The sequence below is a fragment of the Stenella coeruleoalba genome, assembly GCF_951394435.1.
Source record: "Stenella coeruleoalba genome assembly, chromosome: 9".
Lineage (NCBI taxonomy): Eukaryota > Metazoa > Chordata > Mammalia > Artiodactyla > Delphinidae > Stenella > Stenella coeruleoalba.
This window is the reverse complement of record NC_137155.1, coordinates 94,208,432-94,228,263: the sequence shown is the minus strand read 5'-3', so window position 1 is coordinate 94,228,263 and position 19,832 is coordinate 94,208,432. Positions and strand designations below refer to the sequence as shown.

At 37.6% G+C, this 19,832-nt stretch overlaps 1 protein-coding gene and 1 pseudogene across 2 annotated transcripts; both read right to left on the bottom strand.

The window, feature by feature from the left end:
- Window positions 1-4,475: 4,475 nt before the first annotated feature.
- LOC307191767 (olfactory receptor 2A2-like) lies at window positions 4,476-5,218 on the bottom strand (annotated as a pseudogene). The gene has a single exon. The product of its transcript is annotated as an olfactory receptor 2A2-like (transcript).
- A 9,029-nt stretch (window positions 5,219-14,247) lies between these two features.
- On the bottom strand, window positions 14,248-15,239 carry LOC307191282 (olfactory receptor 2A2-like; the record flags this gene model as incomplete). The annotated part of the gene is given in 4 exon segments (XM_079931217.1): window positions 14,248-14,382; window positions 14,386-14,680; window positions 14,682-14,854; window positions 14,860-15,239. Coding segments are annotated over 4 exon segments (879 nt in total). The 5' UTR covers window positions 15,136-15,239.
- Window positions 15,240-19,832: the final 4,593 nt, after the last annotated feature.

Below are 19,832 nucleotides of genomic sequence, written 5' to 3'. Positions count from 1 at the left end.
TTTAGGTTGTGTCTTTCCCTTATAAATCCTGCTAGAGCTTTCTAAATTTTATTGATTCGTTAAAAGAAACAGCTCTTTGCTTTACTGATTTTTTTGCTTAAAATTTCAGTGTTTTCTGTTCTAATCTTCGTTAATTCCCACCCTCTGCTTGCTTTGAATTTATTTTGCTCTTCTTTTTCTAGGTTCTTGAGGTAAGGACATCTATTACTCATCTGAAACTTTTCCTCTTTCCTAATGTACACATTTATTGGTATGTTTCCCTCTCTGAACTTTGAAATGTTGTGTTTTTATTTTCATTCAGTTCAATATATTTTCTTTATTTCTCTTGAGACTTCTTCTTTGACTTATAAGTTTTTTAAAAGTGTATTTTAAAATTTCCAAGTGTTGGAGATTTTTCTGTCTTTCTTATATTGATTTCTAGTTTGATTCCATTGTGGTTGAAGAATTTACTCCATATGATTATTTCTTTTAAATTTGGTGAGGTGTTTTTACAGGCTAGAATAGATCTAACTCTTCTGTCAGCCCTTGAAAAGAATGTGCACTCTGCTGTTGTTCTATAAATTTTATGGAATGTTCTATAAATGACTATTAGATTCTTTTCGTTGATGGAGCTGTTGAGTTCTTCCGTATTCTTGCTGATTTTCTCTCTAGTTGTTCTATCAGGTTCTGAAATGGCAGTGCTGAAGTCTCTAACCATGTGTGGATTTGTCTACATTTTTGTATCATATATTTTGCAACTCTTTTGTTTGGTGGTACACGTTTAGGATCGCTATGTCTACTTGGTGGATTAAACTCTTTATTACGTAAAGTTCCTCTTTGTTTCTGAAAATTTTCTTTGCTTTATCTCATATTAATATAGCTACTCATGCTTTCCTTCCATTAATGTTTACATGATATATCTTTTTCCATTCTTTAAGTCCACCCACCTATGTTGCTAAACTTGAAGTGAGTTTCTCATAGACGGCATTCAAGAAACAGAAGTAAGGGTCATGCTTTTTAATACACTGTCATTCTCTGTCTTTAAATTGATGCATCTAGACCATTTATATCAAATCTAATTATTGATACTTTAGGGCTTAAGTCTTATTTTGTTTTGTTTTCAGTCTCAACTCTCTATTTTTTATTTTTCCTGTGGGTTACTTGAATATTGTTTTAGAATTCCATTTTGATTTATCTATAGTGTTTTTAGTATATTTCTTTGTATAGCTTTTTGGTTGCTTTTTATAGTTTAGTGCTTGGTCTAGATATTATATTATATATGTGTGTGTATATATATATAACAGTCAATTGATGTCACTTTTTACCAGCTTGAATGAAGTATAGAAATATTATCTCCTTTTGCATCTCTTTACTCTCTCCAATTTATAATTTTCTTCAATATTTCCTCTCCATAAATTTAGAAAGTACCAAAAAAAGATATAATTTTGGCTTGAACCATCAAACATAATTGAGAAACTCAAGAGGATAAGGAAAGCCTATGGAATTTACTCATAATTTTTCTTACCATGTTCTTTCTTCCTAATATTCCAAGTTTCCTTTTTTTTCTGTTTAGGGAATTCATTTTTAAAGATCAGCTTTGTTGTGTATAGAATTCTATGTTGACAGTTTTTAATTTCAGTAATTTAAGATGGTATTCCATTTTATTTTGTCTTCCATGATGTTTGTTAAGAAGTCAGCTATAATCTTATTGTTGTTCCCTTGAAAGTAATGGATTTTTTTTTCCTGGTCAGTTGTAATGTTTTTTCTTTACCTTTCATTTTCAGCAGTTTGACTAATATATTTCTCAGTGAGGTTTTACTTATATTTATCCTGTTTGAGTTCTCCCAAGCTTCTTAAATCAGTGTGTTGATATTGCCTATCAGATTTTAGAACTTCTTGTCATTATTTTTTTTCAAGTAATTCACCTGTCCCATTTTTCCCTCTTTTTTCCTTATGGGACTCCAATTACATGTATGTTAGACCTTTTGACTCTTTCTTACAACTTCATTTTGCCCTCTTGAGTTCTTTATTTTTTTCTCTCTTTAGTTTTGGCAATATATATTGAACTGTATTTTTTTGTTGTTTTTTTTTTTGGCAGTACGCGGGCGTCTCACTGTTGTGGCCTCTCCTGTCGGAGAGCACAGGCTCCAGACGCGCAGGCTCAGCGGCCATGGCTCACGGGCGCAGCCACTCTGCGGCATGTGGGATTTTCCCGGACCGGGGCACGAACCTGCGTCCCCTGCATCGGCAGGCGAACTCTCAACCACTGCACCACCAGGGAAGCCCTATTGAACTGTTTTTAACTTCACTAATCTTGACATCAGTTGTAGCCTGTCTTCTGTAAAATACATCTAATGAGTTATTTGTCAGATTTCTTTTATGGAAAGATTTAGAATGGTAACTGGACTTTTAAAATCAGATTCTTATTTTCAATCGAAATACTACATGTTGTCATCTATTCTCTCCTTTATTTCTTTTATATCAATTACAGATATTTTAATATCCTTTTCTATTAACTACAATATCTGAACGATCTGTTTTTTCCTAGTAACTTACTATCTCTTACCAATCATTTTTTGCATGTTTAGGGATTTTTTTAAATGTTGAAGTTATGGATAATATGCTATAGAAACTCTCAAGAGTTTTGAGATTTTTTTTTTTTCTGGAGAGCAGTTAGACTACTTGAAGATCACCTTGCTCCTCTTAAGGTTCAGTTTTAAGCTGTGTTATGGTAAGTAACATAGCCCCTAGTCCCAGGACATGGGAATTCTCCCAAGACATGGAATTTCTAGAGCCCCATCTGAGTTTCTAAGTTTTGTTTTGTTCTGTCTGCTTTTGACCAATCTCTTCCCATTCTGGCTGGATCTGAACTCTAACATCTCCCCAGGAATTTGTGAGGTTTTTTTTCTTCTTTCAGTCTTCCAGCTGCTGCTGCTACTTTCTGCTAGGTCTCTCCTTAGCCCATTTTCACATAGCTAGGGAGTTAACTCAGGAAACAAATGACACTTTAACATGAATATTTCTAGGATTCTCTCTCTATTGCTCTCCTCATATTGGATGTTGACCCCCAATTCCTAACTGATCTAGCAGGCTTGAACTCTAATCATTGCTTCCTCCGGTCACCAAGACCACTGATCCCTCCTTGGGTTCCATATTCCTGTACAAAGTCCAGAAAAATGCCTTTCTGGGAGAGTTTGGGCCAATGTATTCACCTCATATGCATCCCCTCCATTTCTTCAACAATTGACAAAAGTTGTTTTCTATATGTTGTTGAGATTGTATAGCTGTATATGGTGGGAGGGTAAATCTAATACCAGCTATTTTGGTATAGTCAAGACACATACTAATTTATTTTTCATGTGAATCTAGAAAATCTTTTCCCTGCACTTAAAATTTTAATTAAAATACAGTAGTTACAAGATTACTGAAAAAAAGGGGTTTTAATAATTTGGTTTCATGAGGGAAAATCTCATCCAGGAGTGGAAAGTTTGTTTTAGAAGTAATGGTCATTTTGCATGACATTTTCTGGAAGTCCCACTCCATGCATAATCATTAGTGTGGTTTATCTTTGCCCATTAAGAAGTCAAGTCTCTAATATGTTACTATATTCCACTATATATTTGTTTACTATTTAACTTTTTATTTTTTTAATGGTTGAGAGACATAATAAAGTGAAATATTATTGCCTGAAAATACTCTGCTAGTCTTGAAAATAAAAAGGCAGAAGCTTCAGAGGAAACCTTGTTAAGAGATATAAAAATAGTAGGAAAGTGAGGTAATTAGAATATAAATCTGCATTTAATTATGCATGTTGTAAAACATAAATGGGAGACAGAGAATGTAGGTGAGAGGTAAAAATCAAAGCAGAAGTAAAGGAGGGACGGAAACATTTCTATAATGGGTTATGAGACAGTGTTATCTTTTTTTGGTCAATACTACGTATTTTTCAACTCTTGTCAGACGACTTGGAAATTATTCGCTATCCAACAGTGAATCCCAGTCCTGTCTTCACTTGACTCATAACTGGTATTGTAGAGACATTTAGTTCTGCAATGATTGTATGTATTGAGCAACATTCTGCAGCCAGGAATTTTCCTTCTGGGTGTTCATTTCCCTGAAAACTAACACTTGTTACCAGGCGATGTGAATGCTTATGATTGAATTGGTTACTTAGTGTAATGACATTGTTTCAATAATTAAACAACAAGAATTTAAAAAATAAGCTATTAATCCATTTCTTGAAAAAATTGTGCTCTTTAGATTTTTATGGCTTTAAGCATATTGATAATCCAGATGTCTCATCTCTGGACAAAAATGCTTAACACAAGAGATGAAACCTGCACATCAAAATTCTTCCTATTTTCAGGTAGTGTCTTGGACAATTCAGATTCTCTTATCAAATTTTGCTGTTAGGTAATTTTTCTGACCTTGAAGTCATCCTCCGACCACATTCCAAAGGAAGAAGGCTCTACTTAGCCAAAAGTTCTATCCACCCCTCACATGGACCTCTTCTGCTGTTCCCTCCCTGGAGCACCTTTCACCTTAGCATTCCTGAGACTGTAGATGAGGGGGTCCAGCATTGGACTGAAGACACTGAAACAATAACAGCTTTTTCTCTTATTTCCTCTTTGACTAGAGTACGGGGACCATACCAGTGCCATGTCAGTGCCAAAGAAAAGCCCAACCACACCATGGTGGGAGGAGCAGGTGAAGAAAGAAGGCTTTTCTTCAGCCCTCTCCTGACTGGATACTGAGGATGGTCCAGAGGCTGCTAGAATAGGAGACCAGCGCCAAGCAAAGGGACCTAAGACAAATACACAGGCAGCAAAGATGACAGCTTCACTGATCCATGGGTCAGCACAGGCCAGTGTGAGGACAGGTAGGATTTCATAGAAGACATGGTCCACTTCCTAGGACTCACAGAAGGACAACCTTAGAAGGAGAACTGCATGTACCAGAGCCAGGATCAATCCACATGTCCAGGAAGTGATGGCCAGGACCGTGCATGCTCTCCAGTTCATGATGACAGTGTACTGGAGGGGACGACAAAGCGCCGCAAACCTATCATAGAACATCGCCACGAACGTCAGGCACTCGATGTGAGCAAAAGTCAAATACAAAAATGTCTGCATTATGCATGGAACAAAGGAGAGGGTTCTATTCAGATCTGCTAAGTTTACCAACATCTCAGGGACACTGTTGGAAGCATAGGACATGTCAATGATGACAGGTAAGAGAGGAAGAATTACACTAGGCTGTGCCATCTGGGATGCAGACAGAGGAGTCCAGAGATCATGCCATTCCCCAGCAGGCTGAAGGCAGAAAACAGAACATTCAGAAGAGGATCACTGCCATCTCTGCACTGAGTGGAAATCCTACCAAGATGCGACCCACGTCACATCTAAAGATAGTCTGCCAAGGACAGAAGGATGACAGAAAGATTAGTCCAAAGAATTAATAAAACTTGAAGTTATTTAATTCAAAAGAATTCAGAGGAAACACATACTAATTTCTGTTCTGTTTCAATTATTTTCAGTCTTAATGTAGCAGATATTTCAGAACCACATTTATAAAGGAAGGACAAAGTATTTACCATAGTGTAAAAATAATATTGTGGGGTAATAGAGTCAGTAATTTTATTCTTGATCCTCTACTTCAGCTTTTCTGTTTCCTTATAAAGAAACTAATTATTTCAGTACTTTAACAATATTTACATGAACTGATGATTTATTTTTAGCTTAAAAAATCTTACAATTCTAGGGCTTCCCCGGTGGCGCAGTGGTTGAGAGTTTGCCTGCCGATTCAGGGGACACGGGTTCGTGCCCTGGTCCGGGAAGATCCCACATGCCGCGGAGCGGCTGGGTCTGTGAGCCATGGCCGCTGAGCCTGCGCGTCCGGAGCCTGTGCTCCGCAACGGGAGAGGCCACAACAGTGAGAGGCCCGCGTACCGCAAAAAAAAAAAACAAAAAAAAAACTTACAATTCTAGAATTTTATTTTAGTTATTCACTTAGTACCTTTACTTATTTTTCTTTCTGTATGAAAAATTTGCTGACTCCTCACGATTTTAGGTCACAGGTCACAGTTTCAAAAGACTGAGTCATAGTGAAAATAAGAAGATCCATGTCATATCTGATGATACTATATTCAATTTTCTACTTTCTAGAAACAGAAAAATAAAATGTCATATAAATGACTAAGAAATCTATGATGTAAAGGTAAGCATTTTAATTATTTTGATATGTGAATATCTAGTCTTTGTAATACATATATATCTACCGGCTATATATTAGAAATTTTAAAGCGATAAGAAACAAATATTATACCTATCCTTTGTTTTTCCTTTGGCAATAACATTTATGAACACTTTCTCATGTGAAAAATCTTCTATGACATTCATTTAACAGTGAAGCAGCTTTTTTTTCATTCATACATACAATGTAACTTAGTGAATCTCATTTTTTGACAATTAAGTTTTGGACTATGTCCATTTTATTCGCCATGATGTGTTATGGGGCAAAAAATGTACATGCATGTGTGTATGTGTGCGATATGTGTGTGTATATATACAAAATGTGTACGTATGTATGTCTATCTATCTACCTATCTACCTACCTATCTATCCTTTAACTTAAAAGCTTAGCATATATTCCTAGGAATGGAACTGGTGAGGCAAAGGATGCTTTATTTGCTTGCTAAGAAAGAAGTAAAAGCAAGCCAAGCAGTTAGATAATCTAAAGCTTCACCTGGGCAAGAAACCCTCAGTGGGAAATGACAGCAGTTTGTAAAGCTTAATTCATCCTTCCCTGGTAGTTGCCCTACCTGAAGGGCATTTCTATCATGCTGACTCCTAAGAGGCATTCTCTTTAAACCTCTGGCTCAAACGGGGAATAACCTGCTACTTTGGGGGTTTTCTTACAATTACTTGATAAGTGGTAAATAAGAAAACAACAACAACAAAAAAAGAAAAATAGAGACTCCTTGAACTTGAATTCAACCTGGGTGGTGGAGAAGGAGAGCCGTGACTTCAAGAGAGGACTGCTTTGCCCCGGGTGCCAGTAGGTGGCCTCCAGCAATCAGCTCCCTCAGGGCTACCTAGACTGCAGAGAGGCCTCATCCCATCACAGATTGTGCACGTGCTTCTGGTACTGCCCACAACCCATGGCTGATGGCGGTGGGGATTTAATGGCCCCACCGTCTGGGCCAACGTGGGAAAAATGTGTTTCACAGTTGGCTGTGGGGTTGAATGAGCCTCTGTTGCACTGACATTGCAGGTTTCCTGCCTCCCCTTCATTCTCCAATGTTACTCCCTAATAAATATCCTGCATGCCAAACTCCACCGTGGTGTCTGCTTCTGCAGGATCCCACAGGGGACAATCTGACCAACAATATGCAGACCTTGATCCTCCCATAATCACCAACCTTGAGACCTTGTCTCATTCTACCCTCTGCCTTGAGCCTTGATTTAACTGTCCTCAAATCCCAAATTGTTGACACATCCCGTTTTCATATCTTACTTTCTAGGTTTTTGAAGTTTTCCAAACGGCAACTCCTTCATAAACACTGCATTTTAATCCTCCTACACGATACCCAGCTGCCACAACACAACAGATACTCCTTGAGTCGTCAATGTCTTGTATAGCAATATGTATTTTACACTCAAACAACTTCAGATGTGGGCAAGGCAGCCCGCTGTGATCTTGCAGCTGTGCCCTGTGGAACATAGTGGATCACAGTCGGGAAACAGATGAAGATGCATATCTGCTCCTAACACCTTTAGCTTGGAAATGACTGATGTTACTTTTGCTCACTTTTTAGGCCAGAAACAGTCACATGTAGTCATTCTAATTTTAAAGAGAGCTCGTAAATATGGGGCATTACTGGGACATCTGATGACCTCTGTAGCTGCAACATTTGAGGGAACTGTTTTTTGCTGGCTGACTAGCACTGATGGTTCTTTTGCCTTTCCCACTCTGTGCACAGTGATGACACACTGATTGCTTGAAATTGTAAGGCTCCCTCCTCCCCCTTTAGAAAGTTTGTTATGAAACATTTACCATTGCTCATACATAAAACTATTTTAAAACTCTATCCAATGTAGTGATTTTCCTCTCAATTTTAGGGTCTAATCTAAGAATTTTTCCTTATGTAACTGACATCAAAAGTAAGACTATTCTTAGCCAGCGTGAAGCAGCCGCATAGCACAGGGAGATTGGCTTTGTGCTTTGCCACGACCTAGAGGGGTGGGAGAGGGAGGGTGGGAGAGGGAGGGTGGGAGGGAGGCTCAAGAGGGAGTTCTATTAATTAAAACTACTACTACTAATGCTACATATGATGGTGTTAGTTCTGGCTGTTACCTTAAGATTCAACCTTAACCTACAGACTGTCCCACAGAAAGTAGACTATTCCTCTTTATAGTAGTCTCCATAGTGAGAAATTCCAGAGTTGAAAATATTTGCTTCACTTTCTGATGATGATGGAGAATCATAAAGCTGTATTCTCTCCACTTTTGGGAGCAAAGTTTGGGGTTTTTTCTTTTTCTTTTTTTAAAAAATTGAAGCATAGTTGATTTACAGTGTTGTGCCAGTCTCTGCTGTACAGCAAAGTGACTCAGTTATACACATATATACCTTCTTTTTTTAAAATAGTATTTTCCATTATGGTTTATCCTAGGAGATTGGATATAGTTCCCTGTGCTATACAGTAGGACCTTATTGTTTATTCATTCTAAATGTAATAGTTTGCCTCTGCCAAAGGTTGTATTTTATAACTGGTTCAATACAAACAATTCTCATAACTCTCTTGAGAACTTAGATGTTCCAAGGAGGCCCCATTAGTCATGACACCTATAAACATCTTTCCTGAGGTAAAAAAGTTTTGATGAACATTCTCCCTGGAGGAAAACAAAGATCACTTGTGTTTGATTGTGCAGGAAATATTCTGGGAAAAGTCAGGAGCAGATATGTTATCATAGAATGGAAATATATTTTCAAACATCTCAAAGGCCATAACCTGAGGCAAATATCACAATGTAGAGGACATAACACTTGGCCATACAATAGCTTTGCTAATTCAAACTTCTTACCCCCTGGTGGTTTATTAAGATCTGTATCTCCCTAATATCCGATAAACAGGTGACTAGAGCCTGTGTTGCCACTTCTAAGGGGACTACGTCCCCTCAAGTAGATGCATATTTTCATCTACTGAAGAATGAGATTGGGATGCAAAGCGATGAGATTATCATAATGACACACGTTGATTAGTGTTTACTGTGTTTCAGAACCTCAGGTATATACACCATACATGGTATTTTATTTAATCTTGTGAATTGATTAATATGTTGTCACCACGTTATAGGTGTGCATTATGAAATTAGAGAAATATATTGTCCACTCTATCAACTACCAGGGCCAAGAATGAATTACATGCGCAGATAACAAATCCTCTGCTCTAACTCCTGAACCTACGCCCATTTTCAAAAGCTCTTAAAATGACCTCTCAGGAAAGCTTCACCTGTTCTCCTCAATCCTTACCAACTCTCACCAATCTCAGAAGCCTCCAGAATTCCTACACATATTTCCCTGGGTATGACTCATAACCTCGGAAGAGAATAAACTCTCTTTCTGTTTCTTGTTGTAAGCTTATATAAATTTAACCTCAAAGTCTCTCCCTTCCACTTAACACCTCCCTCGTGGGCAGCAAAGAAAAGGATGCTAATGTTCCTCACTTCTCTGGCAGGAGGATATTTCCAGTACGTAGTGTAAGAAGATGGTCCTCAGCAGAGGAAGAAATTAAAGCTAGTGAAGGACAAATTACACACCCCACCTCCAGCTTCATCATTTTTAAAAGGAGGCAACAGAATTAGAGGGCTCTTATACCCTGTTCAGTTTTATATCATGACTCAGGGACATCAATTTTCACCAGTTGCTTCCCATAAGTGTGACCGGGGAGGGGTTCTGATTAAGAGGAATAAGAAAACTATGTTTAGACAGCATGGGATTCAGATGTTACTCTGAGACCCCAGGCACAGTGCAAGAAAGGGGTCTCATGAAGGTGCCTTTTTCTTCTTTCTAAACCTGATGACTTCTGCCAGCCTTCTATCTTGCTCCTCTGTAAACCATTAACTGGTATAAAAATAATGATTTCTTCAAAGAGGGAGTGGGTACTACTTCTAGTATTTTTCTCAAAATGAGCTTGAATGTACAGGAAAACTCACAAAGATGGGGAATGGTTGGAGCTGAGTCACCTGCTTCCTGAAGCAAGTGCAGTGTGTGATGAGTCCCAGATACCTCTTCTACCCTGATGGAGAGGAGAGGACACAGGGAGGATAAGGAACTTATATATATATATATAGGCTTTATAGTCTGATCAACTAAAACGAACCCATTCCCCAGAGACATTCCTGTGGAGTCCAGGGAACGAATTACAAATCATATTCCCACCATTCTAGGTCTTTCCTACAAAGCAGTGCAAAACCTCCCCTTCCCCTCTTGGCTCTCCTGCTTTGTTATCTTTGATAGTGTACAGGTGTGCATGTGTGAGTGTGAGTGTGTGTGTGTGTGTGTGTGTGCATAGATGTGTGCACCTGCTCATGCAGAGAAGTTAGAACTCATGAAGAATGGCAAAGATGTCTGTGCTCGAGGATCTTGGTATAAAAATTTAACAGATAAGTCATACGTTACTGATTATCTCCCATAGTAAAATCCCCAAGGATACGAATGTGTTATGTACTTGATCTTGAAATTGTTCCTGTCTCCATATCTTACTTTGGGAAAGATTCATGATGTAATAAATGTGACCCCCATGGAGCTTATTAAGGTAGCCCCTCAAAGGACTATATCTTTCTCAGGGAGTGAACAATCTCTGTCTGCTGAAAAGTGCAAATGTGCAATAATTATCAAAATTTTCCATTGCAAATATTAATCATTACTTGGAAACTCATGTAGGTTGAATCCAATTGCCTGAATGCTTCCCTGCTTTAAGCTACACCTTAAGTATTTCCCCAATTTCAAAAATATTTGCCCCCTAAATGTATATACTATATCTGGAGAGGCCATTATCCCCTCTCTGTTGTAAGCACAGTGTTGTAAGCATTGGATTTAGATGATGGATGGCTTTTCCTGAACCTATAGAAACACAGGACAACAAACAAACATGATGACTCAGATCCCTTAAATTCATGAGTATTTACATTGATTGGCCCTTGATGCTCCCAGAAATCATAGTGTATTTCCTAGTCTCTTCTCTCAGGGTTTTTTTTTTAATTATTTTCTCTTTCTTTAAACTTCCCATAAATCCTTCCACCCACAGTCTTAGCTACTGAATGAGAGTAACTGAGACCATAAAAAGCAATCAGATGACAGTTTGTGCAATCCTAACTAACACACTGACTGAGTTGCTGAATTTGTGCATTTATCTCAACTTCTCTGCCCTTCCTGTGGAGTTACTAGTTTTTCCCCAGAGAAGGCCAGCCTACAAATTATACTATAAATTCCATCCCTCTTTCCTACTCGAGAACTTCTCTCCAGCAATTTCTGTGTCAAATGTCTCTGCTCCTATTTTGTCTTGAACATATCTGGTCAGAATGGGAAACTCGAGAGAGAGATTGGGGCAGCCTGCAGGGGCACCAGCTACTGCCTTCTCTGCAGCTTGGTAGCCAGGGGTGGAGGGAAGCCACAGCTGAAACCCCAAGTCGGACCTCTCTGCCCTGTCCCACTGTCTCATTTCTCCCTGTTCAAGGCTGAGAAGTCCCCAGATCTGCAGTCATTAAGCTGGAGATCCAGGAGAATAGTGCTGTAGTTTCAGTATGAATCCAAAGGCTGAGGAGCTAGGGTAGCTGATAGTGTAAGTTTCAGTCTGAGGGCAGGGAAAGACCAATGTCCAAGTTTAAAACATCAGAAAAATTTGTGGACCGTAAGAGACTACTACAAGCAACTGTATGCCAATAAAATGGACAACCTAGAAGAAATGGACAAATTCTTAGAAAGGTACAATCTCCTAAGACTGAACAGGAAGAAATAAAAAATATGAACAGACTAATTACAAGTACTGTAATGGAATGTGTGATCAAAAAACTCACAACAAACAAAAGTCCAGGACCAGTTGTCTTCACAGGTAAATTCTATCAAACATTTAGAGAAGAGTTAACAAGTATGCTTCTGAAACTATTCCAAAAAATTGCAGAGAAAGGAACACTTCTAAACTCATTCTATAAGGCCACCATCATGCTGATACCAAAACCAGACAAAGATACCACAAAAAAAGAAAATTACAAGGCAATGTCACTGATGAACACAGAGGCAAAAGTCCTCAACAAAATACTTGCAAACCAAATCCCACAATATATTAAAAAGATCATACACCATGATCTAGTGGGATTTATCTCAGGGATACAAGGATTTTTCAATATCTGCAAATCAATCAGTGATTGTTAACCACATTAATAAATTGAAGAATAAAAACTATATAATCATCTCAATAGATGCAGAAAAATCTCTGACAAAATTCAGCATCCATTTCTGATAAAAACTCTCCAGAAAATGAGCATAGAGGGAATCTACCTCAACATAATAAAGGCCATGTATGACAAATCCACAGCCAACATCATTCTCAATGGTGAAAAACTGAAACCATTTCATTTAAGATGAGGAAAAAGACAAGGATGTCCATTCTCACCACTGTTATTCAACACAGTTTTGGAAGTCCTAGCCACGGCAATCAGAGAAGAAAAAGAAATTAAAGGAATACAAACTGGAAAAGAAGAGGTAAACTGTCACTGTTTGCAGAGGACATGACACCATACATATAGAATCCTAAAGATGCCACCAGAAAACTACTAATCAATGAATTTGGTAAAGTTGCAGGATACAAAATTAATGCACAGAAATCTCTTGCATTTCTATATACTAACAATGAAAGATCAGAATGAGAAATAAAGGAAACAATCCCATTCACCACTGCAACAAAAAGAATAAAACACCTAGGAATAAACTTACCTAAGGAAGTAAAAGGTCTGTACTCAGAAAACTATAAGACACTGATGAAAGAAATCAAAGATGACACAAACAGGTGGAGAAATATACCATGTTCTTGGATTGGAAGAATCCATACTGTGAAAATAACTATACTACCCAAAGCAATCTGCAGATTCAATGCAATTCCTATCAAATAACCAACAGGATTTTTTACATAACTAGGACAACAAAATCTTAAAATTTTTATGGAGACACAAAAGACCCCACATAGCCAAAGCAATCAGGAGGGAAAAAAAAATAACGGAGCTGGAGAAACCAGATTCCCTGACTTCAGACCATACTACAAAGCTGCAGTAATCAAGACAATATGGTTCTGGCACAAAAACAGAAATATAGATCAATGGAACAGGACAGAAAGCCCAGAGATAAAATCATGCACATACGGTCAACTAATCTCTGACAAAGGAGGCAAGGATATACAATGGAGAAAAGACAGTCTCTTCAATAAGTGGTGCTGGGAAAACTGGACAGCTACATGTAAAAGAATGAAATTAGAACACTCCCTAACACCATACAGGAAAATAAACTCAAAATGGATTAAAGACCTAAATGTAAGACTGGACACTATAAAACTCTTAGAGGAAAACATAGGAATAACACTCTTTTACATTAATCACAACAAGATCTTTTTTGACCCACCTCCTAGAGTAATGGAAATAAAAACAAAAATAAACAAATGGGACCTAATGAAACTTAAAAGCTTTTGTACAGCAAAGGAAACTATAAACAAGATGAAAAGACAATCCTCAGAATGGTAGAAAATATTTGCAAATGAATAAATGGACAAAGGATTAATCTCCAAAATATATAAACAGTTCATGCAGCTCAATATTTAAAAAACAAACAACCCAATCCAAAAATGGGCAGAAGACCTAAATATACATTTCTCCAAAGAAGACATACAGATGGCCAAGAAGCACATGAAAAGCTGCTCAACATCACTGATTATTAGAGAAATGCAAATCAAAACTACAGTGAGGTATCACCTCACACCAGTTAGAATAGGCATCATCAGAAAATCTACAAACAACAAATGCTGGAGAGGGTGTGGAGAAGAGGGAACCCTCTTGCACTGTTGGTGGGAATGTAAACTGATACAGCCACTATGTAGAGTAGTAAGGAGATTCCTTAAAAAACTAAAAATAGAATTACCATATGATCCAGCAATTTAGTTTTTTGCAACAGCAATCATATCTCTTAAGGAGAAAAATCCACCGAACCAAGTTGTACCCTGCTTCACATTGTCCGCTTTTTCTGCAATACTCTGCGGAAGGCAGCCTTCACTTGAGCATTCCTTAAACTGTAGACAAGGGGGTTCAGCAATGGGTTGAAGACAGTGTAAAACAGGAAAAGGATCTTCAGCTGCTCCTCTCATTGACTATTGTCGGCGACCATATAAACCATCATGGCGATGCCAAAGTAGAACCCAACCACACAGAGGTGGGAGGAGCAGGTGGAAAAGGCTTTCTTGTGGCCCTTCTTTGACCGGATCTTCAGGATGGCCCACAGGTTGCGCACGTAGGAGACCAGCATCAGGGAAAGGGGCACAGTTAAGATAAACACACCATCAGCAAAGAGGAATATTTCGTTGATCCAGGTTTCACCACAGGCCAATTTGAGGACAAAGCGAATTTCATAGAAGTGGTTCAACTCCTGGGGCCCACAGAAGAAGTAAGAGAATTACTTGTACTAGAGCCAGGGAAAATCTACATGCCCAGGAAGTGATGGCTAGGACCATGCACAATCTCCAGTTCATGATGACAGTGTACTGGAGGGGGTGGCAGACTGCCACGGACTTGTCATAGGACATCACCACCAAAATCAGGCACTCTGTAGAACCAAACTCAAAATGAGAAGCGTCTGCATAGTGCATGAGAAACAGGAGATAGTATTTTTGTGTTTCAGTAGGTTTTCCAGCAAACTGGGCAAATTGCTGGAAGCATAGGATATGTCAATGATGGCCAGATGAGAAAGGAAGTAGTACATGGGGGAGTGCAGTCTGGGGTCTAGGGAAATGAGTCCCAAGATCATGCCATTTGCCAGCAGGTTGAAGGCATATAACAGGGAGAAGATACCAAAGAGGAGCAATTCCATCTCTTCACTGAGCTGGAATCCTACCAGCATGAATTCTGTATTTGTTGCCCTCCATTCCTAATGACAGTCTGAAAAGGACTGAAGTGTGATGGAAAGGTCAGAGCTGGATAGCAATGAAAACCAGAGTTACCTACCTGAAGTGAATTCAGAGGAAGCTTGTGTACTTGTCCCTACTTCACTTAGTTTTTTCCTCCAAAGTTTCTTTACCTTTTGCTTTCTTACTTGTTATTGTGAAGCAATTCAAGTTTTCATATAAGTATCAGGAATTATAAATATTACTAGTATATAGTTTACCAAATTGTTTTTTTTCATGTTTGCCTTATCATTTATTTTCTCTGTATGCACATAGTATCAATTTTCTATAGACCACATAAGATTATATTGAAACCATATTCACATACTGACAATTTATTCCTAAACTCTTTTGATTTATTTCTCAATAACAAATAAATTCACTGATCTGTTCTCAGTATAATTACCAGAATCTGGAGACATAACATTAACATAATTCACTATTCTAAATACAGCATTTTCTGCCCACGTAGTCTAAAGTTCAAATCCAGTATCACTTATCATACTCTCTAATCTTAAATAGTTAGCTTTTCTTGCCTTGACTCTGATATTTGTGAAGAGTATGAGCTCTTGTGGTTTTTTTGTGTGTTTGTTTTGTTCTGTTTTGCGGTACGCAGGCCTCTCACTGCTGTGGCTTCTCCCTCTGCGGAGCACAGGCTCCGGACGCACAGGCTCAGCGGCCACGGCTCACGGGCCCAGTCGCGCAGGCTCAGCGGCCATGGTTCACGGGCCCAGTCGCTCCGCGGCACGTGGGATCCTCCTGGACCGGGGCACGAACCGGCGTCCCCTGCATCGACAGGCGGACTCTCAACCACTGCGCCACCAGAGAAGCCCCTGAGCTCTTCTCTTGTTTTGTATAATATCTCTCAATTGCGGTTTTCCATCGATTGTCCGTGTTTTAGTCCAGATTAAAAACTATTGGCAGAAAAATAAAAGTATCTTTCTTAATGCCTTCAGTTAATACACAGATAATGTTAATTTGGCCCAGTATTGGTGATGTTCATGTGGATTACTTGGTTAAGGCGGTGTCTCCAAGTTATTTCCATTATAAAGTTATTAATCCATAATTTTTAAGTACTTTCTTCCTTCTGGCTTAACAAACTATCCTCTACTCATCTTATGATTTCCTACTTCAGATTGGAATCAGTTATTTCATTAAAAATTGTCTCCTTTTTTTAAAAGAATCATATTTTCAAAGCAATATCTGCCTTTATTGGATGTTAAATAATTAATTTTTATCACGATTGTTGCCAAAATTTGATATCCTCATTTAATAGGGAAATATATAATTTGGGACAGTATATAAATTGTTAAGGAGATAATGTATTCTTAATTTTATTTGTTTAATCCTGATACATCTTTACTGACTTCTTTTGGAGAAGCAAATATATTTCACTAAATTAACAAGACTGTTAAAATGATCTCAATATTATCAACATTATTATTAACAAGATGATGACATTGTACTGGAGGCGATGGCAGATTGCCACATACCTGTCGTAGGACATCACCACCAAAGTCAGGAACTTTATAGAAGCAAAAGTCTATACATTTATCTTTACCTTTTTTGTTTTTCTTTGTATTCAGAAAATTACAGACTCTTGGACATTTTATACTTAGAGCTTAAAGTTTCAATAATCTGGTTCACTGTGTGAATAAACTCATATCTACCTATGTGACATGAGATTTTGACATCAAGTTTTCTAAATCTCTTAGAAAAAGATGAAATTTGATAAAATGCTAAAGAAATAATACATATATGAAACAGATAGCTTAAGGTTATCATTGTTAATAATTTATATATACCACTTTCCATTATTCACTGTACATTTTTCATATATATAATTAAAATTATATGAATAGTATTATCTATTTCTTTCAGTTAGTACAACATCATATATATTTTCCACGTCAAATATTTCTCGGCAACATAGTCTAAACATTCACACACTATTTTGTCACACATGAACATTTTATTTAATGTATTACCTTGTTGTGTGCAATATAATGCTACAGTTTCTAAATTTCATACATTTTTGGGGTATATTTTAGTGTTTTTTTATACTAAATTCCAGGACATGGAAGTTCTAGGTCAAATCTATTCCTTCCTTCCTTCCTTCTTCCTTCCCTTTCCTTCCTTCCTTTCTTCCCTTCCTTCCTCCCTCCCTTTTTTCTTTCCATGTTCCCTTCCATGTTTCCTTTCATTCTTCCTTTCTACTCACCTACCTATCTTTCTGTCTACCCCTCTATTATAAAACAGCCTAAGTAAAATTTCTCATTTCCAATAGAAAATTTCTTCTTTACATTAAAATAATAGCAGCTCAGGAAACAAAGGTGTGAATGATCAGTACATGGTATTCTCCACTGGGGTAGTCCGGCAACTGAGCTTGGGAACTTTAAGCTATTCCTCCAACTCTAGTCAGTGTAATTGACACTCATTTTATCCTAGTTTGTGGTAGGACAGATATTTCTATCAAAACAGAAATCCTAAGCCTAATAATTATCCATATTAGATGGTAGCCTACGAAAGTCTCAGTAAGATATAACTATATTGCAAAACTCTTACACTGTTTCAGCAAAGAAAAGAGTTTACTATAACTGTTACCAGAATTTTGTTTTCCAATATAAGAGGTTACTCTAGCAATACATTTATCTATTAGGTAATATACGGTTGTTTTGTTCTTTTGGCCATGTCAGAGCTTTATCCAGAAGAAATGTCTGCATATTAAGACTCCAGCCAAATTATTCTCAAACAATAGAGTTGGGCTAATATGAATGACCATCACTCAACCCCACTGGGGAAGTGATGTCGAGAAAGCTGCTGAGGAATAGGATACCCCTGTCACATCTCAGCAGGCAGAAGCTCCAGGAGCTGGGGTGGGGGTAGTCATTACTATAATACATTTAGTAATATAATTACAATAATATACAGTTATTAAATACATATATACACATATATAATGTATGCAATTTTTATACAAACAAGAACTAATAAAATATGCCCTATTAGATATTCCGAAAAAATACTTCTCAGTCAATTGTAAATTACAGATATGTACATCATTTAACACCCATTTATGATAAAAACCCTGCAGAAAGTAGCCATAGAGGGAACTTTCCTCAGCATTATAAAGGCCATATATGAAAAACCCACAGCCAACATCATCCTCAATGGTGAAAAACTGAAACCATTTCCACTAAGATCAGGAAGAAGACAAGGTAGTCCACTCTCACCACTATTATTCTACATAGTTTTGGAAGTTTTAGCCACAACAATCAGAGAAGAAAAAGAAATAAAAGGAATCCAAATTGGAAAAGAAGAAGTAAAGCTGTCACTGTTTGCAGATGACATGATGCTATACATAGAGAATCCTAAAGATGCTACCAGAAAACTAGTTGAGCTAATCAATGAATTTGGTAAAGTAGCAGGATACAAAATTAATGCACAGAAATCTCTTGCATTCCTATACAGTAATGATGAAAAATCTGAAAGTGAAATTAGGAAAACACTCCCATTTACCATTGCAACAAAAAGAATAAAACATCTTGGAATAAACCTAGCGAGGGAGAGAAAAGACCCGAATGCAGAAAATTATATAACACTGATGAAAGAAATTAAAGATACCATGTTCTTAGATTGGAAGAATCAACACTGTGAAAATGACTATACTACCCAAAGCAATATACAGATTCAATGCAACCCCTATAAAACTGCCAATGGCATTTTTCACAGAACTGGAACCAAAAATTTCACAATTTGTATGGAAACACAAAAGACCCTGAATAGCCAAAGCAATCTTGAGAAAGAAAAACGGAGCTGGAGGAATCAGGCTCCCTGACTTCAGACTATACTACAAAGCTACAGTAATCAAGACAGTATGGTACTGGCACAAAAACAGAAATATACATCAATGGAACAGGATAGAAAGCCCAGAGATAAACCCACGCACATATGGTCACCTTATCTTTGATAGAGGAGGCAAAAGCATACAGTGGAGAAAAGACAGCCTCTTCAATAAGTGGTGCTGGGAAAACTGGACAGCTACATGTAAAAGAATGAAATTATAACACTCCCTAACATCATACACAAAAATAAACTCAAAATGGATTAAAGACCTAAATGTAAGGCCAGACACTATCAAACTCTTAGAGGAAAACATAGGCAGAACACTCTATGACATAAATCACAGCAAGATCCTTTTTGACCCACCTCCTAGAAAAATGGAAATAAAAATAAAAATAAAAAAAATGGGACCTAATGAAACTTAAAAGCTTTTGCACAGCAAAGGAAAATATAAACAAGACGAAAAGACAACCCTCAGAATGGGACAAAGTATTTGCAAATGAAGCAAATGACAAAGGATTAACCTCCAGAACATACAAGCAACTCATACAGCTCAATATCAAAAAAAACAAACAACTAAATCCAAAAATGGGCAGAAGACCTAAATAGACATTTCTCCAAAAAAGATATACTGATTGCCAACAAACACGTGGAAGGATGCTCAACATCATTAATCATTAGAGAAATGCAAATTAAAAGTACAATGAGATATCATCTCACACTGGTCAGAATGGCCATCATCAAAAAAGTCTACAAACAATAAGTGCTGGAGAGGATGTGGAGAAAAGGGAACCCTCTTGCACTGTTGGTG